Source organism: Ranitomeya imitator, chromosome 1, assembly GCF_032444005.1.
Source record: "Ranitomeya imitator isolate aRanImi1 chromosome 1, aRanImi1.pri, whole genome shotgun sequence".
Taxonomy (NCBI): domain Eukaryota; kingdom Metazoa; phylum Chordata; class Amphibia; order Anura; family Dendrobatidae; genus Ranitomeya; species Ranitomeya imitator.
This window is the reverse complement of record NC_091282.1, coordinates 1171636648-1171663010: the sequence shown is the minus strand read 5'-3', so window position 1 is coordinate 1171663010 and position 26363 is coordinate 1171636648. Positions and strand designations below refer to the sequence as shown.

The window sequence follows — 26363 nt, the reverse complement described above, 5'->3', positions numbered from 1 at the left end:
ATATCACTTGTCCATTTTGTATACGTAAGGAAATGATGACAACACTTGTTCGCCACTTGCCCGATGCCCAGCTGAGTGTACCTGCCTAGACACGGTAGTCCGCTGCAGTAACAAAGGTCTAAAGGCATTACCCAAAGGAATACCGAAGGATGTGACAGAACTGTAAGTATCAGAAAATCTTGTTTTGTTTTAATAAAACTAGTCATCTCATGCTTCATCTCAAGATATGCTGACCAAGAAGAAAGGTTAGGATGATAAGGGGTAGCATAGGAACAAAGGTCTAAAGATATTACCCAAAGGAATACCGAAGGATGTGACAGAATTGTAAGTATCAGAAAATCATGTTTTGTTTTAACATAACTAGTCATCTCATGCTTCATCTCAAGATATGCTGACCAAGAAGAAAGGTTAGGATAAGGGGTAGCATAGGAACAAAGGTCTAAAGATATTACCCAAAGGAATACCGAAGGATGTGACAGAACTGTAAGTATCAGAAAATCTTGTTTTGTTTTAACATAACTAGTCATCTCATGCTTCATCTCAAGATATGCTGACCAAGAAGAAAGGTTAGGATGATTAGGGGTAGCATAGGAACAAAGGTCTAAAGGTATTACCCAAAGGAATACCGAAGGATGTGACAGAACTGTAAGTACATGAATCACTGTCTGACAGGTATATTTTTGACAGGGATCTGGGCCCAGTACACACTGAATTAAAACCACTGAAGCAGATGTTAAAAACTCCCTCTAATCATGTCCCGTACCTTTCCACAAATTTTACTCCCGTTTTTTCATGATACTAATTCAGTACATTATCATGACATGCTAGCAAAACCATGAAAAGGCCACGATAAATATCACAAACACTGGGGGGCCACATACAGACACATCCAGCATAATCATCTCCCAACAGAGTATCAGAAAATCATGTTTTGTTTTAACATAACTAGTCATCTCATACTTCATCTCAAGATATGTCGACCAAGAAGAAAGGTTAGGATGATAAGGGGTAGCACGATGGCTCGGTGGTTAGCACTGCGGCCTTGCAATCCTGGAATCCTGAATTCAGATCCCACTCAGGACAACATCTGCAAGGGGTTTGTATATTCTCTTCCTGTTTGCGTGGGTTTCCATTTTTTGTACTTTTTTTTCACAACACACAGTGAGAGCCCATAAAAGTCCATTAACAAATTAAAAATATTGGATAAAAATGCGATAATTACATTTGTACTGTTGTCTCTTTTCCTAAATCTTCACAGGTGAATTAATACTTGTTCGGTGTCTGGATTAATATTGTGTTCTATAAAAGCAAAAAAAAAAAAAAGAAATATCTACTTGAATGGATTACGTATGCTGTTGACTGCGAAAATGAATTTATGATTTTTATTATTGATGTATTATATTGTGTTCTCACCGTAATTTATCTTTCAGGTTTTGGGAACTCCATACTGTTTAGCTTGATGTGAAGTCTTTTAATTCTCCAGCCCAGTGATGGATTTCCTACTGTTCTCTCCTTCTAGGTACCTAGATGGGAACCTGTTCACACTTGTCCCTAAGGAGCTGTCCGGCTACAGGCACTTAATGCTCATGTGAGTACTGATATACGTTATTTCATTGTCGTGGGTTTTTTCCCTTATCTGTAACTTTTACTCTTTCATATTCAGATTTCTTCTTTTTTCTCCATTTACCTCTTCTTCTTCATTATCCCTCGGGTCTTCTTAGCTCAGTTTTTCTGATACAGAGATCCAATTATACTACAAAGTTGTAGAGTTAATAGTTTAAAGGGTTATTTTTGCTCAAAGCTGAGCGGGACCGGTGACATCACGTCTACTGATACCCGCTCGGATGTATCTAGAGCAAAATGATTTAAAGGGCTATTTTGGCTCTGCTCACCTCCAAATGTGGGACAAATGAAGTTAGGATGAATACAGAATAATATAATTTAAAGGGTTATTCTGATCAATTCTGTATGGAAAGTTGAACAGGACCAGTGAGTGACGTCTACTGATACCTGCAATGACGCATGTGTAATCGGCAGGTATTGGATTTCTGTCCTATTTACTAGAATATATGGTTGCAGCTTAAAAGCTTATAGCATATCGTATTAAAGAGGTTTTCTAGGACTGTGATGTTGATGACGTGTCCTAATAGATCACCAATATAAGATAGCTGACTCTTATCACCTCCAATGTTTGGCTGACTGATGGAACTGTGGCACACCAGAAATGACAGGGCTTTATACTTTGTGTCATTGTTGTTCTGTAAATTCTCTCTCATTAAAGTGGATCAGATTGCTTGCAGTACCAATTGCAGCCATGACCTAATATATGGAGCTGTGGAAGCACCACAGCCCCTTCAATCTGCTGATCAGTGGGGTTCCAGGAGCTCTCCTGCCTTAGCACCACAGCCCCTTCAGTCTGATGAACAGTGGGGGTACCAGGAATAGTCCCGCCTTTGCACCACAGCCCTTTCGATCTGCTGATCGGTGAGGGTACTAAGAGTCGTCCCGCCTTTGCACCACAGCCCCTTCAATCAGCTGATTGGTGGGGTTACAAGGGGTCGTCCCGCCATCGCACCCCAACCCCTTCAAACTGCTTATCGGTGGGGGAACCAGGAGTCATCCGCCTTCGCACCACAGCCCCTTCAATCCGCTGATCGGTGGGGGAACCAGGAGTCATCCCGCCTTCGCACCACAGCCCTTTCAATCTGCTGATCGGTGGGGGAACCAGGAGTCGTCCCGCCTTCGCACCACAGTCCCTTCAATCCACTGATCGATGAGGGAACCAGGAGTCATCCGCCTTCGCACCACAGCCCCTTCAAACTGCTGATCGGTGGGGGAACCAGGAGTCGTCCCGCCTTCGCACCACAGCCCCTTCAATCCGCTGATCGGTGGGGGAACCAGGAGTCGTCCCGCCTTCGCACCACAGTCCCTTCAATCCACTGATCGATGAGGGAACCAGGAGTCGTCCTGCCTTCGCACCACAGCGCCTTTAATCCGCTGACGGTGGGGGAACGAGGAGTCGTCCCGCTTCCGATTTAATAATAATCTATTAGGTCTTCATAATTCAAATGTAAAACTGTTTTCAAATCTAAGAAGAGAATGCAGACCTTTGTATGTATCAGAAAAATGGAGTCCTTTTCATGGCCCAACCTTCAGCTACACCTGTGTTCTTTATCATGGAGCGACATCAGTACTATCTTCGATGATTTGATCGTTAACTTTATTAATTGAGATGAAGAAAGTTAATATAATGGATGTGTTTTTCACAGGGACCTGAGCAATAACAGAATCAGCACTCTCTCTAACCAGAGTTTCAGCAACATGACGCAGCTGCTCACTCTGTAAGTCATGTACTATGCTCCCATAGCTTATAACGCTCATAGTGATAAGAAATAGACAAGTTTCTTCTCTAACAATATGAACCGCTGCTTCTTCTTCCAGGATTCTCAGTTACAATCGTCTGCGATGTATTCCTATCAAGGCGTTCGATGGTCTGAACTCCCTCCGGCTCCTGTAAGTGCTGGATTGAATAGCTATCATGTAAATCTGTTATAACATCCATTACTATATTAGATAAGCTTGTCTCCATTCTTATAGTTGTAGCACTGTTTATAATGTCAGATGTAGCTGATGATTGCAGTTGACCAACCATGGACTTGTATCCGATAGGTCTCTACATGGCAATGACATATCCACCATTCCCCAAGGGGCCTTCAGTGATCTTTCGTCCCTTTCCCACTTGTAAGTTAATTCTTTGCATTAAAAATAAACATTGTTGATATCCGTTTTTAGAAAAAAAAGTAATATGTTTAGGCTGGGAAACCATTATTTGTTGTTTGACCTATGTAAAAAAGTGCATTTCTGTAGGAGTCTATGATATTTGTGTCCATAGCTTGGTATGGATGTATAGTGTAACTCCATGGAAATGGAAAATAGTGGCACATTGTTCTATCAGATTCTTCTTCATGAAGAAGTTGTCCCTATGAATCTTCGCTTCTTCATAGTAGGGGGCACAAAACCACAGAAAAGGCCTACGAGCCCATAAGGGATTAAGTAAGGGGATCCACCATGTTCATTAGCCCCACAAAGTTCTTTTGATTAGTGGCCTCCATACATTAGTGCGTGCTTAGCTATATGGACTCTTGGTTCTCCTTTTTCTTCATCTTGACTTTCACTCTGACTTTTGGCATATAGAGTTATACAAATGTCTCTTATTGAAATATTCCTTTTTGATTCATAGGGTATAGCATTTTTCTTCTATCGGACACTTTAAAATAATTTCTTGTAATAGAACGTGACAATTTCCTAAGCACCTTAAGAAATTAGACCTGAAGTAATAAAAACATAAAGCTCGAGCCCTGAAACTGATCCCATTTCACATACTCGATCTGCATTGGAACCGTCATGAGAACAATGTTTCCTAATTATCTTATTTCAGGGCTATAGGAGCGAACCCTCTGTACTGTGATTGTAACATGCAATGGCTGTCAGACTGGGTCAAGTCAGAATACAAGGAGCCTGGTATTGCACGGTGTGCTGGACCCGGAGATATGGCCGACAAGCTTCTCCTTACTACACCTTCCAAGAAGTTTACATGTCATGGTAATTTCTTAGTCACTTTTATCCATTTCTTATACTTTAGACCCAATTAGATTTGATGTTGGAAGACTTATCCCACTTGCAAATAATTTTTAGTCTCCGATGCAATAGAAATACTTTAGTGAAATGTTTTTGACGTGTGACTCTAAACTAACACTCAGTCTCTTACTTTTGGCCTTATGATAATCCCTGGCCTAGAAATTCCAGGGCCATGTGGTTTTCTTGTTTCAGGTAAGGGTTGTCAACCCCGAAATGTTCAAACAACTTTCACCTTATCTTCCCTAAGATGTACCCCAAAATCTGCACACGCATGTCACTTTTCCACACCCCTGTCTTTGTGCTATATCTTGAAATCAACTGGTCTTCAGTTCTAGATTACGGGGGAGTTGGGGTCATTGACTTTTATGCTATAGATTATCATGGTCTGTTTTACTACCCACTGAACTGGGTACATACCACATGAGAGGAATATTTCTGATATCCTCCCTCCAGATAGTAACTGCAATGGAGTTTCCGTGACCCCTCCCGGTATTTCCCTACATCCAATTATTTTCTATAGCTATTATATCTTATAACCTTACATGTTCCTATGGTGAAGAGATAGTAAGAGATTATTAATTGTGATTAATTATCCATTTGGAGAATGATCTCAGATTAATCAAAAACAAGAGCGGAACCATTGTTTGTACCACAATTTTATACCTGGACATCAAGATAACCATCCAAATTTAGGTCATAGGTTTTTAATAGAAACCTATACTAAGAGATACGACTAGAACTAGAATTAAATATTTATTAGCATTATAGCACATATAAAGACAATAACAGATAAAATCTCTCAACAGAACATGATGCCGGAGGCGGGAAATAGTAATATATTAGAATTCAAGATAAGAAAATGACATAGCAGCATAAGGTATTATTTTTTCAGTAGTGCACAATATGGTATTTGGGACCAGGGACCGTAGTCAAAGTTGCGGCGAAACGCGCGTTGGGAACATTTTGGTGCCTCATATGTGCTTGCATTTAGCTCCGCAATAGTTTGGACTGAGGTAATCAATGGTCATAGAACCGCATTACCTACTATACATTCCTTCCACTGTATTTTTAAACATTCCCTCTATTTCCACAGTTCTTAGTGAACCGTTTTTGTTTACCCCATTAGGCATTTGCAATATTACACTTCAGTTGCTACATCATTATTTTGGATTTTATTACCATCTATATAAGTGCCTTTATGATGTTTTGCAGCAGGTCATTTCTTTTACGGGTATAAACAGCACCTTGATATATTAATATTTGTATGTTTAATTAATTCTAATTATTTATATTGCTATATCCTCTAGTGAACCTTTGCCTCATACCATATTATGTACTACTGAAAAATTAATACCTTATGCTGCTATGTCATTTTCTTATCTTGAATTATAATATATTACTATTTCCCGCCTCCGGCATCATGTTCTGTTGAGAGACTTTATCTGTTGTCTTTATATGTGCTATAATGCTAATGAATGTTTCATTCTAGTTCTAGTCGTGTCTCTCAGTATAGGTTTTCTAAGTACTTAATGGTTACGCGACAAATGCAATTCATGTATATATGCTAACATAGGTTCTTCATGGTGAAATGGTTAAAGTGGAGAGGTGGCCATCCACGTATTATGGCAGGATCAAGTAATCATATAATTGGTCCCAATTACCCCCAGATGTAGTATGAATTAAGGTATTCCCAGAAAAAGGGGATTCCTGGTTATCTTGAGGTCTTCAGAATAAAACTTGGGTGGCATGTTGACTATCCAGCCAACAGGAATTACAGAACACACATTGGTCTCATCCTGTCCCCAAATTATTTCCCCTTTACAGTCTAAGATTATGTTGCTGAAATCATCTGTTGGGTGTAGGGTGACATTACTGGTAATATTCAGCTGCCAATCTATACATTAACTCTGTGTGAGAAGCATACGATGTCTTTTTAAGGTGGATCCCTCCTGAAAAAGCACCCCAAAATTGTCGCAAAAAGTGAGCGTAATGTACAGCGATGTAAAACCAACACTGCTGTGCACATGTTCAGTCTTTTGTTACTTCGTTTAACCGCTTCAGGGTGTGGAAAATGGGAAGCGGTTAATAAAAGTAACATGTTCTTCTAGCGGTTGCGATTAGAAGCTGCTCACTCTTTATAGTTGAAGCCATAGGTGGTGGAGCCACCGCAAAAAGAATTTTTTTTTCAATGGTTTCACTTAGAGAAACCTAGGCATCTCCATTATTAGAATTGAGACATTGTGTGCACATAACCTTACGTAAATTTTTTCTGCAGTTTGTTTTATGGTGCTTTCCTAGACCCATTAAAGCGGAAACCGCCTGAAACAGATGTGTGCACATAGCCATACATATAATAACGTTGAGCCATATCCCAGTAGAACTTCATTATGTACGGTACTTCTGTGTGCAGTAAGGGTCGTTATCATACTGGACAGTGCTGGTCGCAGATACGACCTATTTATCGGATAAAATTATATTTATCCCCTCTGTTACCTCATCGTCACCCAATAGCAGAAGTCAGAAGAAGAATTGGTCTTGCTGGAATTCAGCCTGCCCGATCCTTTGCTTTTCCAGCTTACTTCCCTTTCACCATAAGAACATAAGCATGTGTAGATGGGTTTCGGAAGGAATAGCTGTTGAGATAACCCTCAACTGTCTAAGGTGTCTGGCCACCTAAAAAGAGACTGCCAGCACAAAATAACTGTCCAAACCAAGACGATATTCCCAGTACGCCCATGGGACCACTGAGCAGTTCAATGCCCTTTCCAACCTTTTCCATCTATCTCCACCTTCCTCTGATTCCTGAAAAGTGAACATTTTCAAATTGGGGAAGATATCCAAATCAGTGGTCTTCCTGGAGCTTTTATTAGACCTTGCAGAACCCAATGTTCTAATAACATGGGGAGTCACTGGTTTAGAGTATAAATTTAGGCTTTAATTGTAATAATTCTAAATTCTTTCTTTTATTGCTCAGGACCTGTGGATGTCAACATCCTCGCCAAGTGTAACCCATGTTTATCCAACCCATGCAAGAATGATGCCACCTGCAAAATCGACCCAGTTGACTTTTACCGGTGTACATGTCCCTATGGCTTTAAGGTAATGAAAGTAAAAGAATTTTTGTTGTTAAGATGATAAATCCTTGTAATTTATGTACATGATGCATCATCTTGTGTTTCCAGGGTCAAGACTGTGATACACCCATTCATGCGTGCATTAGCAGTCCCTGCAAAAATGGTGGAACGTGCCACTTGAAACAAGGGGAGAAGGACGCCTTTTGGTCAGTACTAATGTCTATTTTTTCTTTTTATTTGTTTCTTGATTTTTGGCAATTTCTGTACCTTACAGGGGTTCTCTGCTTTGGACAATTTTATTCCATTGATAATGGGCTGATCACATGGTATCAGTCTGCTTAGACTCTTGGTTATCATCTGTAGCATTTGAGAAGCATGGCAATAAGTGTTCAATTTCCCTGCTGCTCCACTGCAGGGTAAATGAAGCATTACACTGTGTCCAATCAAATCAATCGCCTGTCTGGAGGACTTTTTGTGTCCTACAATAGATAGAATGAGAGACGCTCCTTATAACCATTCTCTACTATGGCAGCACGGTGGCGCAGTGGATAGCACTACAGCCTTGCAGCGCTGGGGTCCTGGGTTCTAGTCCCACCCAGGACAACATCTGCAAAGAGTTTGTATGTTCTCTCCGTGTTTGCGTGGGTTTCCTCCGGGCACTCCGGTTTCCTCCCACATTCCAAAGACATACTGATAGGAATTCTAGATTGTGAGCCCAATCGGGGACAGTGATGATAATGTGTGCAAAACTGTAAAGCGCTGCGGAATATGTTAGCGCTATATAAAAATAAAGATTATTATTATTACTCTGACATCAGGATTTTGAATTGGGGATACCCCTGTTAAAGTGATTCTCCAGGTTTGGAACTCAATGTAACTGCAGACTTGTGAATCCTCACAGTGCACATATCACGGAAATTCCGCGACAAAAAGGGGCCAGAAGATCGTGGCGTCTGGTCACACAAAATCCTGCACTGATTAGAACTGCCTCACCATCCTATTAAACAGTACAGTGTTTCCTTGCTCTATCATTGCAAGGGTTAATCATTTCAGTTGATCACCCGGACCTCTACCTCCTAAAATGTCTCATCTGTTCTGTGTTGGCCACTTCCCTATGGTATATATACTCACCACTAACACTTGGTAATTGCCAGTGATAGTTCTTACTTCCTCGTTAGGTGTTTGAAGAGTAATTCAGTGTTTGGAGTAGGTGGTTGGAGAGTTGTTCATGAGCTTTCTACTTGGAGTTGGTTTGCATGTTCATCCTCATCCTCTCCTATTTGGTTTATCCTTCCTATCCCTCCCCTGTGTTCCACTCTGTTGTTTTGTGAGTATATTTGTATGTATCATTGTAGTTTTCTTTTATTCCTGTCTCCCTTCCCTTGACTGGTTACTGTATTCCTATGCATCTCAACTTCACGCCTGCATGGGTGGGGAAAGAACAGATAAAAGTTTAAGATAGGAGCATAGCAAAGTACATGACCCCGGCATCTCCACCTTCCAGGATAATCCAGGGAACATGGATAGAATAGAGCACCCACTAGTTTGAGGGATCAGGTTGGCGCCCATAAGACAAAGTGACTGCAAACTTGAACCCCAAGCCTGGACAGCCCTCTTAATTCACAATCATCTAGTAGGATATATATATATATATATATATATATATATATATATATATATATATATATATATATATACATAGTACAGACCAAATGTTTGGACATGCCTTCTCATTTAAAGATTTTTCTGTATTTTCATGACTATGAAAATTGTACATTCACACTGAAGGCATCAAAACTATGAATTAACACATGTGGAATTATATACTTAACAAAAAAGTGTGAAACAACTGAAAATATGTCTTATATTCTAGGTTCTTCAAAGTAGCCACCTTTTGCTTTGATGACTGCTTTGCACACTCTTGGCATTCTCTTGATGAGCTTCAAGAGGTAGTCACCGGGAATGGTTTTTACTTCACAGGTGTGCCCTGTTAGGTTTAATAAGTGTGATTTCTTGCCTTATAAATGGTGTTGGGACCATCAGTTGTGTTGTGCAGAAGTCTGGTGGATACACATCTGATGTGTATAGACTGTATAGCTGAATAGATTGTTAGAATTTGTATTATGGCAAGAAAAAAGCAGCTGAGCAAAGAAAAACGAGTAGCCATCATTACTTTAAGAAATGAAGGTCAGTCAGTCGGAAAAATTGGGAAAACTTTGAAAGTGTCCCCAAGTGCAGTGGCAAAAGCCATCAAGCGCTACAAAGAAACTGGCTCACATGAGCACCGTCCCAGGAAAGGAAGACCAAGAGTCACCTCTGCTTCTGAGGATAAGTTTATCTGAGTCACCAGCCTTAGAAATCGCAGGTTAACAGCAGCTCAGATTAGAGACCAGGTCAATACCACACAGAGTTCTAGCAGTAGATACATCTCTACAACAACTGTTAAGAGGAGACGTTGTGCAGCAGGCCTTCATGGTAAAATAGCTACTAAGAAACCACTGCTAAGGACAGGCAACAAGCAGAAGAGACTTGTTTGGGCTAAAGAACACAAGGAATGGACATTAGACCAGTGAAAATCTGTGCTTTGGTCTGATGAGTCCAAATTTGAGATCTTTGGTTCCAACCACCGTGTCTTTGTGCAACGCAGAAAAGGTGAACGGATGGACTCTACATGCCTGGTTCCCACCGTGAAGCATTGAGGAGGAGGAGTGATGGTGTGGGGGTGCTTTGCTGGTGACACTGTTAGGGATTTATTCAAAATTGAAGGCATACTGAACCAGCATGACTACCACAGCATCTTGCAGCGGCATGCTATTCCATCCGCTTTGCGTTTAGTTGGACCATCATTTATTTTTCAACGGGACAATGACCCTAAACACACCTCCAGGCTGTGTAAGGGCTATTTGACCAAGGAGGAGAGTGATGGGGTGCTACGCCAGATGGCCTGGCCTCCACAGTCACCAGACCTGAACCCAATCGAGATGGTTTGACGTGAGCTGAACCGCAGAGTGAAGGTAAAAGGGCCAACAAGTGCTAAGCATCTCTGGGAACTCCTTCAAGATTGTTGGAAGACCATTCCCGGTGACTACCTCTTGAAGCTCATCAAGAGAATGCCAAGAGTGTGCAAAGCAGTCATGAAATCAAAAAGTGGCTACTTTGAAGAACCTAGAATACAAGACATATTTTCAGTTGTTTCACACTTTTTTGTTAAGTATATAATTCCACATGTGTTAATTCATAGTTTTGATGCCTTCAGTGTGAATGTACAATTTTCATAGTCATGAAAATACAGAAAAATCTTTAAAGGCGAAGGTGTGTCCAAACTTTTGGTCTGTACTGTATATATATATATATATATTTTTTTTTTTTCAACCAGAGATTACCCTTAAGTTGAGTTTATAAAATATTGTAGCCTTCTGCATCCCATAACTTTATGTAGACTTGCCCATGGTGTAGACAATATTCATATAGATGGTATTATGGGTGCCATTCATCATGCCTGGATATCACATTTGCTAGTGATTCCGCAGGCACATTACGTGGCGCTGGGAATATTTTATGCTCTGCATACCTATTTCCAAAAGGTAATCGGTTTTCAGAACTGACACTTTGAAACATATGCTGGCAATTTGTTCCATAGTATCTTTTTCTCATTGCTTCCACATGCTGCAAGCAAAATATGACAGGTATATTTTGGACAGCTATGCATTTATGTGGAAATCTTCTGCTGTCATACGTTTTTGCATCCTTAGCTCCATAATTTATGACTACTACAGGCCGGCTTATCTTTAAATAAATGGAAAATGCCAGTTCCACTATAGAGCCAGGCCATCTTGTTAAGTGAGTATGCGTCGTTTGAAACTCGGGGGACATTATTATTATCTTAGGTTTTTTTCTATTTGAATACATGAAATTGGGGTTAATAACCTTTTTTTTTTTGCAAATTGGTTTCATTAAAAATGTTATGCTGTTTTGCTTTCATAAGCTATTTTGTTTCCCTGTACATTCAACTTTGATGTGTTTTGGGGTCATAAATCAACTGGGAAGAACTAAAAAAGAGCTATAAGAATTAGAAACTGTCCCATTGGGCCATCACAATGAGCCCACAGACAGATTTTCATTCATCCCATCCTTCAGCCGGCAATAGCCAGTACATCGCAGAGGCCATAGAAGACAAATGCTGCAACAACATTTATTTTTATGAAATTTAATTCTAAAAATTATTTATAGCCAAAAAATACACGCAATTAAAGGGGTTGTCCACTACTCAACCCCTTCTCAATCACTATGTTTCCCCCCAGTAAAATAATAGCACCTATTCCTACCTCTGTTGCTGGCATTAATCCAGCAGTGCCAGCACCTGCTCACCCGCGGCTCACTTGACATTGTTATGTCATGCAATCCCTGCAGCCACTCTACCCTACTTCGGACATAATTGACATGTGGAGGAAGTCAGAGAAGCGACTGCTCTCACACTTCCTCCGGAAGTCTGATTTGTCAGTGGCAGCAGGGATTGTGTGACATAATGTCATGTGAGCCCCGGGTGAGCAGGTGCTGACACTGCAGGAACAGCAGCAGCATCAGAGGTGAGAATAGGTGTTATTATTTTACTAGTGGGGAAACATATTGACTGAGAAGGGGTTGTATGAGTAGTGGACAACCCTTTAATTGCATGTATGTTTTGTCTAAAAATAATTTTTATAATTGAATTTCATTAAAAAATGTTGTTGCTCCATTTGTCTTCTATGGCCTCTGAGCCTCGTAGTCTAACCACGCCCCCACCAATGACTGGCAGCTCTCTGTCGATATACAGTGCACACAGAAAGCTGCCAATCAGTGATGTGGGCGGGGTTATACAGGGCTCAGCATTCTGAGCTCTGCTAGATCTGCAGCAGAGAAAACTGTGATTATATCACAACTGCTGCACCCAGCAGACTAAGTGATACATCACTGGAATCAGGGCCTCAGCCCCTATATCATGCTGCTGTCAGATTACACAGCAAAAAATCTACTTGTAGATTCCCTTTAGCACGTGAAATTGACATGTTCTTCCAATCCACTCGTGGCTTTTTATATGTTGTCCTCTGAACCTTCTCTCTCCAAGGTGTACATGTCCAGATGGATTTGAAGGTGAGAACTGTGAGGTGAACATCGATGACTGTGAGGATAACGACTGCGAAAATAATTCCACTTGTGTGGATGGAATCAACAACTACACCTGTCTTTGCCCACCGGAGTACACAGGTGAGATCATGGAGACGTGACAATAGCTGCCGTATTCACATCCATATTAGAACCTCTATGAAGTCAACCTGTGAGTTCCTGTAATCAGTGAAGGTCCAGGACATTAGAGCTATGGGTGGTCTACAGATCCCACTGTGATACCTGGCCTATACTGTATGGACCTGTATAAATAGGACTGCTGAGGACTACTCTGTTTAGCACATCCACCACTAATGACCACTGTTGTCTTCCATCGTAAACCTACTAGAGTCACCATCTCCATCCGAGTCAGTGAGTGTGGACCTCCCTGCCTCTATATATTATACTTTCTTACTACATGGAGCTAAGCTCGCTGTGTCTTCTTCTCTGCTCTCGTCTTTGTTGCTTCTGTCTCAACGTGTCGTGTTGTTTTCCAATAAACACATACGTATCTTGTCTCTTCTGTCTTTGTTGCCCAAGCTGCTAATCTGAATGAGGTGGAAAAAGGTCAGTGTTTCTTCATCCTTTTCTACCAATCTCAGTTTTATTTCATATCTTTATTGAGAAAGAGACGCTAAACTTGAAGTCTCTCTTCTCTAAATTTCCTTTTCGGTTGAATGCAATGTATCGTTCTTGTATGTGATCGTACTTGTTATCATCCATTTTAGGTTGTGGCGAGTCTGAGTCTTGTGCTCTCCAATCTGTTTATTGATTGGAACTGCCGTAAAGTGTGATCCATGATCACTGCTCTATCATGTAGATCTAGTACTTGGAACCTCCATAAGAGGTGCCCATTGCCAGCCGCAGCCTCGTAGACCTGAAGGGGGTTACTGGTGAAAATAAATCATCATCTATCCAAGTGATAGGCCATAACTTGATCAGTGTGGAACCACCCACTGGAACATGCCCCAATTCTCAGAATGGGGCACTTTTATCCTAATAGAGTGGCAATGATCATGCTAGACCGCTGCTCCATTAATTTGCTATGGGGCTGTCGAACACTGCGCTCAGTTTTTTCCGGCAGCCCCAAAGAGAATGAACGGAGGAAAGGTTGGGCGTCCAACCTGCTGCTCCATTCTGTAATGGGGGTAAAAGTTCCCGATGTAGCCGATGGGTCCGGGTTCCAGTGGTCAGACCCTCACTGATCAGTAAGTTGTAACCTATCCGACGGATACTTGAAAACTTGTTTTTACAGGGCAACCCCTTTAAAGCCATGAAGGTATATAGTTTTCCTGGTGGAACCCACAAATCATTCACTCATGATCTATTCTTGAGGAAAGGTCGTGCACAGATGACAATCTTGTTCTTCCCACCTTTCTTTACCCATCTGTTATTTTGAAGATAATTTTGCCCTTTTAGTAGGCTTCTTACCAAAATTTTATTAAAATATGGGAATACCCTACACAGTTACATAAATGCTGATTGCATGTTGACAAAACCTATTTTTTGAGATCAGTGATCAGATCTCCCATGGAAAAGCATTGGCTCCTGGTTGCTCACCCTTCTGCCCTCCTCTCCCTCTTCTGTCACCAGGTCATTGCTTTTTAATCTGAGAGCAGCATGATGTAGGGGCTAAGACCCTGTGTCACTTTCTGGTCTGTATGCTGTCATTTTGATACAATCACAGTTTTCTCTGTTGCAGATCTTGCAGTGCTCAGAAAGCTGAGCTCTGTATAACCCCGCCCACACCCGTGCACAGGCAGAAAGCTGCCAATCAGTGGCAGCAGCAGGGGTCATACAGAGCACTGTGACCAGGAGGTACCAGACACCTAGTCCAGTGGTGATAATCTGCTGATAAAACACTGATTTGTTTTAGAAACAACAATGTATAGCCCAGTAAGTGACACATCGCTGCAATCAGCGTCTCAGCCACAACATCATGGTGCTCTCAGATTACATAGCCAAAACCTGCCAACAGATTCTCTTTAAGTATATATTACCCAACTTATATACTGTATATTACACAATTGTATGCACACATACACTACTGTGTGCATGATTTAATTTTGGGACCCCCAAAAATCCTAAATTAGCCTGGGTCCCTTATTTCCAGTAGAGAGGTTATAATGGACGATATGCATACATGTGTCATCACTTTTCTGTAGCAGGATGAATGTAAAGTGCAGCTTTCAGGGGGTAGCCATAATATGTCCTAGATCTTCACCACCCACCAGAGATCCATGTTTGTGCCTTGTATTATTGCATTCTCATTGCTTCGCTTCTCTTCATTCCACTGTTTTCTTTGGAGGAATGAGCGTTTCTCTTATTTCTTCTATTCCATTTGGGCCCGTATTATTCCCAGTCCTTCTAGTTCATAGAGTAGTTCCAGGAATAAAGCTTATGGCGCACACGGAATGGTTACTGTGTCTTCGCGAGCGCCCATGATGAATGGGGGAGCAGATGTCAGGCTTGTTAATATAGATTTTATGTTACAAGTCTTCTCACGTAACATAATAGTGCCCCTCTAGGTCCATGGGAGTGGAGTCATGTATTGCAGAGCTTCATAATCCAGGAGGCTGCCAGCCGCTGCACTAAGTTAATTATTCCACTTCATAAAAAGCTATGTTTTGTGTTTCGGTACATAGCGGCCAGGGAAAGCTAAAGCAGGTGTTCCTCCAGCGGTGTACATAAAGCTGTCAGGATGCCCTAGAATACGTCGCCACAAACTGCTAGGGAACTGAGGGACATTTGTAGAAGCGCAATAATCAAAGTTTAGTTTGTTGCCCACTCCCTTTAAAAGAGACGTAGATGTAGCCTGCAATCCTCTAGTAAGAATCTGATATTACACTACTTATTGTATTTCCAAAAAAAAATGTCCCTATCTTCTCATTCATTATGCAGTTATGGCTGGAAGTGTAGGCAACCTTGAAATTATTCCAGAAAATGAAGTTTTTTTCCCAGAAAATTATTGCTATTACACCTGTTTTTTTTTAAACACAAGTTTATTTCCTTTGTGTGTATTGAATCAACACACAAAAAAATTTAAAAAAGGCAAATTTCACACAAAACCCCCAAAATGGGATGGACAAAATTGTTGTCACCTTCCCAAAATTGTGGGTAAACAACTTTGTTTCAAGCAAGTGATGCTCGTTCAAACTCACTTGTGGCAAGTAACAGGTGTGGGCAATATGAAAATCACACCTGAAGCCAGATATAAAGGGGAGAAGTTGTCTCTGTGTGCCACACTAAGGAAATACACATGCGTACAGTACAGTAAAGCATGTGTAATTGCGATAATCTGGGAAAAATACTTTATTTTCTGCAACAATTTCAAGAGTGCCAACACTTTCGCCATGAAAATATATATATATAGTTTTTTTTAATTTTGGTTACATTTTTAAAAATAACGTGGTAATCTATATTTATTTACACTTTTACTGTTCTTTTAAAGGGTTGTGTGGTTAAAGCAAGCTATCACCTGTCCAATGTATACTGTAGGTGGTAACTAGCTGATCAGTGGGGTCGAAAATCCGGTGAGGAACTTTAAACCCTGTTAAAAAATGGCATGATCACCCATTTCTTTCCTATCGAGCTGCTGGAAAAAGCCGAGTGCATCTCTTGACAGCCCCATAGAGAATGATTGGAGCGGAAATGGAGCATCGCACTGCCCCTCCATTTTAACAGGGGAAAAAAGTACCCCATTCTGATAATTGGTGCAAGTCCCAACAGTATGACCTCCACCCATCCACAAGTTCACTTACCCTGTAGACAGGTGATTACTTGTTTTGACCCTTTAATTACGTCATTGCCTCAGGATTTTAGACTTGTCGGCTATTTAATAAGAGGTTATTTCTTCATCGGCCATTCTGTGGATATTTAAGGCTTGACGAGGGGTGAACGATAAGGCTCCATTATGTTGTATTTCAGGTGAACTATGTGAAGAAAAGTTGGACTTCTGTTCCCAGGAAGTAAACCCGTGTCAGCACGACTCCAAATGCATTGTAACACCCAGGGGATACAAGTAAGTGTGGGGTGATGGGTGGTAATTGATCCTTATAATCTTAGTCACTTTCCATTATTATGGCCCTAAATTGGATAGGAACTTGAGCGACCTTCTATTTTGTAGATGTGACTGCACCCCAGGATATGTGGGGGAGCACTGTGATATTGACTATGACGACTGCCAAGACAACAAGTGTCGGAACGGGGCACGGTGCACAGATGCAGTAAATGGGTATACATGTGTATGCCCAGATGGCTACAGGTGAGTCTGAATCCACAATTTAGCGAATGATTCTGGATAATATGGTACAGATATAATGACATGACATAATCGTGAATATCTTCTCTTTTTCAGTGGTCTGTTCTGTGAGTTTCCACCTCCTATGGTTCTGCCACGTACTAGTCCGTGTGATAACTTTGACTGTCAGAATGGAGGTCAGTGCATTATGAAGGGCAGTGACCCGTCCTGTCAGTGTGCCTCTGGCTACCAAGGGGCCAAGTGTGAAAAACTCACGAGCATCAACTTTGTTGGCAAAGACTCATTTCTACAAATCCCATCTACTCGGATCCGCTCACAGACCAACATCTCGCTACAGGTTTGAAGGCTTTCTTAGTGTTCTGTTTATTTACTTGAGATGCAGTATTAGAGTGTCTCATGCCAAAAAAACAAATGCTAGGTTTTGGGTGAAGCTAGTCTGACAAATAAGAACTCAAATAGATGCACAAAGTGTCTTCTGGTCCTAAAACCCTTCTAAAACTGACATTAAAAAAGAAAAATTTTACTGGAGCTAGAGCTAGTGCAAATCGATTTGCACTATCTGGTCCATCGGTCAAGTCAATCTGTGGCCACTGGACAGGAGCCAAGAGAACCTCCTCTTAGCTCATGGTATCTGTAGCTCTCCTTGTGATTAGCCAGCCTGGCGCAATGACACATGTGCATCACACCACATCGTTGACGTCACGCCAAGCCGGGTAATCAAAAGAGGAGCTGTGGATGGCGTCAAGTAAGAGCCGGTTCTCATGGCTCCCGTGCCGTGGTCAATGGACTGGGGCGTGAAAATCAATTTGCACCAATTCTAACACAAATGTTTGTGATAATGCTGTGGACCAGCTGGTATAAGCCTTCCATAAGGCCTCATCCAGACATCTGCTATTATTTTGATCAGAGTTTGGGGTCATCAGTTTTTCTTGTATATGGTGGAAAAAAACGTTTATCCACCATCTGCAATGTGACAGTCCATGAAATTCAGACTGCGCTTGGATGCCACCGAGTCTGATTTTTTCACAAACCCATAGACTAAAATTGCCGATTCTAATCCAACACTCAGATCAAAATTGGACGTGTATCTGTGATATTCCACGGACCACTCGGTCAGAGGAAAGTCACAAACATGTGAATAACCCCATAAATACGGGGTACGAATACTATCTGTGAAAAACATGACTGGTACTTGTACGCAAAAAAAAGACGTCTGAATGAGCCCTAATAAGATGGTGCTTGTATCACTACAACCCAACTGTCTTCTGAATAGACCTTTACCAAGATCATGGTGAGACCACCTAGCTTCTGTGTTTGTTGTCATCAACATATTTCAGCCAAAACAAGTAAAAACATTCCTACAAAAGACACATTGTGGAGATCCAGCTGGTTGGATTCCATAAAATAACGCTACTACATAGTAATTCAAGATTTGTACAAGAACCATTGCGGTCCACCATATTGTGATCGTCCCATTCTGGCAGAACCTGTGGACCATCTAATGTATATGGGGCCTCCTGACTCTCCCTGCCAGATGGTACCGAGGGAAAGAAGGTTCACACAAGTTGGATGAATATGAGATAAGTGTCTGGGAGCCACTCCTGATAGAAGAGGCACGCGAGACGATCCAGGCATGTCTATCCGTGATGATCGAACGCCCTTGGATAAGGTGTTATCTGAGCATGCTCGCGTGCTAACCAAGTGTCTTCTGCCTGCATGTCTCATGGCTGTTCGTCAGATGGAACACATGCAGGGATTGTCTAACAAACAGGCAATCCCTTCATGTGTTGCGGTTGTTGAACAGCCATGAGACATGCAGCCGCGGGGACTTGAACATAGTATTCGAGCGCGCCGAAGACACTCGGTTAGCGCACGAGCATGCTCAGATAACACCTTATCCAAGGGTGCTCGCTCATAACTGATGCCTATGTATATAGGGGGGTCAGCCTATCTAAAGTGTACGGTCACCTAGCAGAGGTTGTCCACTACTTTTTAGCTGCTAAAGTATCACAGAAACGAAAAAAAAAAAAAACACATACCACCTGGACAGGCGCCATTCCAACGATGGCAGTACTGTGCTTCCTTCACCATTCCGAATACCGAAAGACTGCAGCCAATCAGCCAATAACAATGTGATATGTCCGCTAGGAAATGAAGTGATGACACAGCTGGAATGGCGCCTGTATGGCTTTTTTTTTGTCTAGAGTACTTTAGCAATTTAAGAAGTAAACCCCGTTAATATGAATATGGACACCATTTTGAGGGATTTTTTTCTCACGTTAATGCATGGATTGTTCATTTCTAATAATTTTTTCAATTGGGTTTCATTCAAAAATAATCTTTTATAGCCTGTGTTACGCTGTCTGCTGCCGGCTACAGAAATAACCGAGATTCGGTCCGTGAACAAGTTCTGACGGAGAATTTGTAACTGTTTTATCCATCTTTGAGCTCATCTATGGAAGAGACCAAATAAAAGAGGAGCTGAACATTGTGGTCTTAAATCAGCATAAAGAAGCTCAGTAAAAGGCAGATAAGGGTTATAAACACAACCATCATACTGAGCTCACTGATAGATCCTCAGTTAACTCATTCTGCAGCCAGCAATGTGCAGGGAAAGAGCCTGGGAATAATGTAAATGAATATATACTGTATGATGAAACCTAATTGCAAATAAATATTTTTAGCTAAAAATATTTTTAGCACAAAAGACATTTTATTAAAAAAAAAAAAGTCTGCTAAGGTATCTAAAGGACACAGAAACCATTATTGATATGCAGCCAGTGCCCGGGCATGAACTTTTAACATTGTGCGATGTCGGTGTCATGTGCGCACCCCTGAAATAAAACCCTCGTTTAGAGCCGAATCTTAGCAGCACATAAAGGGGAGGTTTAATAAGTCGAATACATTGAAATTCCTCGTGAAATGAGATCCTCTGTTGCTGCTCCAGAAATCTGTTTTTTCTTTATTAACATCATGCAGATGTTAGTGTATGTCAGAGAAAAAAGAAAGAGCATGTCACATCGCTCCAGAAAACATATGAAGATGTTTATTTATTTCCATTATGAGCGATGGAAATTATTTTCTAGATTTGTAGATGATATTAGCCAGGTACAGTATGGTAAGGGCCAGTCGCCGGATCGTTACAGGAGTTGAATGGCTTTGGGTGCAGCAAACAGCACATATATAACAAAAATAACTCTGCTTTTCATGTATTTTACCTCCAAGGATGGAAAACTTGTGCTGCCATGTTATGATCCATACATATGCATTGCTGCCGACATTTTTGGGATTTTTAAAGGGAATCTGTCAGCAGGATTTCACCCCCCCCAAAAAAACTATTTTTAGGCACATGTAGCGCTTTAAAAAAATGAGTCCAGTAATAACCTTTACATGGCCAGTCCGATCCTCCATTACTGAGAAATCAGCGATTGAAGTGCTATGCAATGCTATTTGTAGATCAGAATCCTCCGTCACTCCAGCTCTATTCCCCACCCAGTGCCGCCTACTCTTTCCTGACTGACAGCCACTACGATGTGTGATTTCTCCTGCTGGACTCCTGTGCCTGAGGTCACACAGTATAGCGGCTGTCAGTCAAGCTGGAGGAGGTGGAGCTGGGGAGGGGGGATAGAGCTGGAGTGACAGAGGCTTCAGATATACAAATCACACCTCAGCCTCATTTGCATATAAATCTCACCTGGGAATGCCCCGGCTAGTGTTGGTAAGGCAACTTTCATCCAGGATTCACACAAATCCCATTTCAATCAAGGACCCATGGGATATTCATGACATTTGGCAACTATGCAGACGTAGGGACACCAATAACATATCTCTTGCGTGTAATCAGGCACCTATGTGTTTATGATCCGGAGAGGTTTTCACCTGAATTCAAAGGCAGCAAACAGAGATCTTGTAAATCATGAAAATTGATCAAACAGTAAGTTTTAACATGAATACGTTTTGTTTTTTTTCAATCCTGGAACAACTTGTCAAAATGAGGACCTCTTAGCAATTAGATGATTTTGCAGGTAATATGTGGTAATAAACAACATCTATTCCAATAAATGGGAGGTCCTGAACTCTAGGGTGAGGCCTTGTCTGGTTCACAACTCTGGCTGTAAGAGATGCCTTAAAGGGTTATTCCCCCCATAAAAGCTATCGTTAGGATAGGGGATGACTCACTCATCACTGGGGTCCGAACTCTGGAACCCTCAGCGATTTCATTGCTTTAGAACCCCAAGAACAGGGCAGCCCTATCCTAAACAGAGCAGAGGCGCATGTGTGGCCTTCACTTCATTTACTGACTATGGGGATCTGCCAAGTGCATCCCTCGGCTATTTTTGTCAGTCCCATAGGCAACGAATGCATGAGGACAGGCCTATTTTTGGGGTTCTGAGGCCCTAAACTCAAGATTGACAGGCGTCCTGTGGTCAAATCACCAGTGATCGGCATGTTGTTCACTATGGGTAGGGGAAGCAATCCTTTATGCGAAATACTTTACTTCATGGAGTCCAAAAGGCTTAGTGTGACTTTCTAAACATGGCTGCTTTGTTTGGGGGCATTTGGAGTACTTTCCTTGACTTTAGATCTTTCTGCTAGATTTCATTATTAAAAGCCTGACAAGTTATCTATTAAGTGGGTTCTACTCTTGTTCCAGGTGGCCACAGATGAGGACAGCGGGATCCTGCTCTACAAAGGTGACAAGGATCATGTAGCGGTGGAGTTATTTCGGGGCAGAGTGCGGGTTAGTTATGACACTGGAAGTTACCCAGCATCCGCCATTTACAGGTACGTTTATGGCTTCACAGATTTCATGAATGGTCCTTCATTTGACAACAGCGCGATGTCAAAGAAGCTGTTTCGCCAGCTTCTAGTCAACTTCAGGAGACCACCCCATTTTTTGTGGAAATTCACTAATGTGGGACAGCTTTTGTCCATGTATTTATAATATTATGCATTTCCCATTATACAATTATAGTCCATAAAAATTGCTCTAAATAATCATGTTAAAAATGTGTTTAGGTAATGTTTCTCCCATCAGGCTTGATACGGAGGTCATCACATGTAATTTTTCCCCTCATCGCATTGTAATTGGAATATTTATAGGCTTGATGTCATCTGAGATTGCTCTGCCTTGTCCAGACGGTGTTTAATTGATTGGAGAGTAATAAAAGTTGCTGGAGAAGGGAGTCTGGTGGATGTTGTACTGGGGGAGAACGTGCAGGTGGCATGCAGCCATCATTAGTACACCCTTAGTGATGGAGTGAAGCTGGTGTGTCGTGACCAGTCTCAAAATACTGAGTCCACCAAAATCTTTTCTTTAGGTGTTTCATAAGCATAAAAACTTGTCTTTTGGCCATTGTACAACATAAACACAGTGATAAAATGCTTAGCAGGCACGGTGCGTTGGTGTGATGTGCCTCTCCACAGCAATAGCGTTTGATAGCTCCAAACATCTGGCCCTGGCATGTTTGTAGGCAATGCCAATCCTCACTCAGCCACCTCAACCTACAGATTTTAAAAAAAAATAAATCCTAATCTTTTCAAACATAAAACTAGTCATAAAACTTATTAAATAACACAAATGAGGTGGTAGATGACTTCCACATGTTTGCCCATCTCTACAGAGCTTTGTGTCCATACTCGGATCACAGCCTTTTTTAGGGCGTGGAGAGTCTAGAAGACTTCTTATAATAATGATTTGTTAAAAATTCTATTAAATTGGCACATTTTAGACGTCCAAACCTAAAGCATAATTAATTTCGCTACCCGCTGTGCTACTCAATGATTCCTATTATCAGCGACACCGTGTTCTTCATTAGGATAATGGACAGGAAGTCCTACCACTTCTATGACTCGATAATGTGACCTCCACCGGCTGTAGGATTGACCCAACATTAGTTGTTGGTAGCTCAGATCCTGTAGAAATTAGCAGTGTCATCCATGCATTTTCCAAATAGCATTAGTCAGGGTAGGATAAGCCATCACTAACTAATCAATGAGGGTCCTACTGCCTGGATGACCATGATCCTTAAAGTCAAGGTTTAAAGGGAATCTGTCAGGAAGGTCAACCCGGTAAAATCTATAGACACCTTTATATTTTTTTATTTCTTGCTGCATTCCCAAGAAATTAGAGTTTAAATTTATATGAAAATAAAGTGTTAAGTGCTCTGAGAGTGACTGAGCACTTAAGGAGTCACAGCCTCCCTAGGCTTTTTCCCCGCCTAGCGCCAGCCTCTTTAGCTTGACTGATATCTATCTCACTGTCTGATTTCCTTGCCTGGCTCCTGAAGTCACAAAGTCAGTGATCTATCAATCAAACTAAAGATGCTGGTGCTGAGTGGGGAGACAGAGGCTTGTAAAGTGCTCTGTCAAGGCCAGAGCACTTAACACCTCATTTGAATTAAAATGCAAATTTCAAAGGAATGCGGCAAGAGATAGAAGATAATAAGGTGTCATTGGACTTATATTTCAAGGACCTGCATGTCCATAAATTTGGTTTGAGGGGATTGATCTTACAGGCTAATTACTTCTACTTCACTGATTTACCCTGCACATGATAGTTACAGTCCATATCATTATCTACATTAATGACAGATCCTGAAAACTTACAATTTTCACCTTGTCCGGAACTTGCAGTTCTACAGTGATCACTCCTCAGCCGCCAGCTCTTTATCATGACAATCAGGATTAAGACAAGGCAGGTAACACCTAACAAGACATGATGGTCGCAGCTCACCTATTCCCCCCTCCCGACACAATGACCTCTGCACAGGTCACAGAGCATGCCCGGAAAACTCCTCCATAGAAGTAAATCAGAGTCAGAGCCAGTTCATTCTGGTCTATGCGGCTGTCGTAAACCATATTGCAGAAACTCAGGCAAGATGGCAGCCCCAATATCAGAAAGTAGAATAAAAAAAAAATCTACAATTATAAAATAAAAACACTAAAAAAGTATATTTTTGAGCAGCTGGTTTTAATCACTATAAAAATAATATAATGTATGCATTTGTAGTTGTGTTACAGCTCTCTGAAAACTATGTAGGCAGGAGCTTTGCTCTGTGGGGGGAAATGTCTCCCATTCTTCATTCCCTGTAAGGGCGTCATAAATTACGTTGCTTGTAACAATGCATTTTATATAGATAGGTTTTATTTTTTTTACTCAATGGCCAAAAGTCTAAAACCAGACAAGCCTGAGCAGCATTTAATCAATGATCATTGAAGTGTGTGGTGTGCGAGGCCCGGGCACACAGAGCTGCCCCATAATCCTCTACTTGGCAGATCTGCCGCCACCATGGGACTTCCCTCCAAAGGCAGCTTCCCATGCAGTAATTCTTCCCATCATTAGGAGAAGAATATGAGGCTCTGATGATCGGAACGAATTGTCTTTCCCTCATTTGGCATATTGTGTGTATAGCAACACCAGCAATGAATTAATTAATAAATCAGGTAAAGACCATAGAGCTGGGGCCATAAAACAGCAGTTTCAGAGGCCGTTACACAGCGGGACACTTTATCTTGCTGTGTTGCCTTCCAACTAGCAGTAAATAGACTGGAGAGAGAAAAACACTATTGTTAGCGGAGAGCAGAGGGACCAGCGGCCGGTATTCACCAAGAATCAGAAATAAGACAGGGCCTTCTATATACTAAGTGACTCATATCATCCAATAGCTACTATGGGGGGATCAAACAGCTGCAAAATGACAAGAGTTAAAGGTCCGACCATAAATCCTGCATGGGATCCTATATTCATAGTCTTCAGCGCACGTGACAACATCATCTTTGTAAATGATCCATATTTAGGCTTCGTCAGCCACCGGATTTCAGAATATAACATAGTAACATAGTAACATAGTTAGTAAGGCCGAAAAAAGACATTTGTCCATCCAGTTCAGCCTATATTCCATCATAATAAATCCCCAGATCTACGTCCTTCTACAGAACCTAATAATTGTATGATACAATATTGTTCTGCTCCAGGAAGACATCCAGGCCTCTCTTGAACCCCTCGACTGAGTTCGCCATCACCACCTCCTCAGGCAAGCAATTCCAGATTCTCACTGCCCTAACAGTAAAGAATCCTCTTCTATGTTGGTGGAAAAACCTTCTCTCCTCCAGACGCAAAGAATGCCCCTTTGTGCCCGTCACCATCCTTGGTATAAACAGATCCTCAGCGAGATATTTGTATAAACTGCATACATTAATAAAGAGATGTCCTAGACCTAAGGAGGCTTTCAGCTTTTGACATTTTTATGTGACTTCTGGCCAGCTAACAGCTTTTTTAAAAGTGTAACTACGACCCCAACACTGACGTCACATGGGACATGGTTATAGCCGATGCTCACCATGTTCTGAGCGATGACTGAAGTCACACCGGCTGCACCTCTATGACTGAAAGCCAGAGGCTGCCGGAAGGAATAAAGTCAATTTCCTTCCACTAACGCGGCTCAAAGTGCGGCGGCCGCATGGCACCTGAATGCTTTCAACTTGCAGATTAACCTCATATCTGAAGATTAATAACATTTTTTCATGAGATACTCCTTTTAAGTGTTCCATCTACCACCATATCTTACAATTTCAGGCCTCCTTCACACGTCCTGATATTTCCGATACCGGAAAAACCAATACGGGAGATATCCGTGTCCGTGTGTTTCATACGTGTGGTAACTGTGTGACATATCCGTATAACATGTACCAGTGCCTGAGAAAAGTCGGCACAGTTCGCGCTGTTCTCAGGCGTCTGGGTGCTGATGACAGCTCACATCATTATCCCCTGCTCTCATTGCAATCGGCAAGAGCATGGGACAATGCTGGGAGTTGTACTCAGCTGCTGCTCTGTCCCTCCTGGGTAAAATAAAGAATTAAAAAAAACTGCGGGGCGCCCAAACAGTAGTTTTCCCCCACGTGTGGGATATTGTCAAGCTCAGGAGAAATTGCACAACAAATTTTGGTGTTAATTTTCTCCTATTATCCTTGTGAAAATAAACAAAAATGGGTCTCAAGTAAAATTTTGTGAAAAAAAAGTTAAATGTTAATTTTTTTCCTTCCACATTCCATTAATTCCTGTGAAACATCTGAAGGGTTAATAAACAATTTACTGTGGTTTTGAGCACCTGGAGGGGTGCAGTTTTTAAAATGGTGTCCCTTTTGCAGTATTTCCTGTCATATAGACCCCTCAAAGTCACTTCAAATATGATTTGGTCGTTACAAAAATGTTTTTTGTAAATTTTGTTGGAAAAATGGAAAATCAT

General features: G+C 41.5%; 1 protein-coding gene across 2 annotated transcripts in view; it reads left to right on the top strand.

Moving 5' to 3' along the window:
* SLIT2 (slit guidance ligand 2) overlaps positions 1–26363 on the top strand; it is a 391877-nt gene that overhangs the window by 345360 nt on the left and 20154 nt on the right. For both annotated transcript variants that reach the window (XM_069744688.1, XM_069744689.1), the window contains exons 20-32: positions 30–162; positions 1520–1588; positions 3270–3341; positions 3442–3513; positions 3670–3741; positions 4439–4602; positions 7613–7737; positions 7821–7918; positions 12817–12956; positions 16782–16875; positions 16981–17118; positions 17212–17452; positions 21770–21900. In XM_069744688.1, the coding sequence (XP_069600789.1) occupies positions 30–162; positions 1520–1588; positions 3270–3341; positions 3442–3513; positions 3670–3741; positions 4439–4602; positions 7613–7737; positions 7821–7918; positions 12817–12956; positions 16782–16875; positions 16981–17118; positions 17212–17452; positions 21770–21900 (1549 nt within the window). The remainder of the gene's footprint in view (positions 1–29; positions 163–1519; positions 1589–3269; positions 3342–3441; positions 3514–3669; positions 3742–4438; positions 4603–7612; positions 7738–7820; positions 7919–12816; positions 12957–16781; positions 16876–16980; positions 17119–17211; positions 17453–21769; positions 21901–26363) is intronic.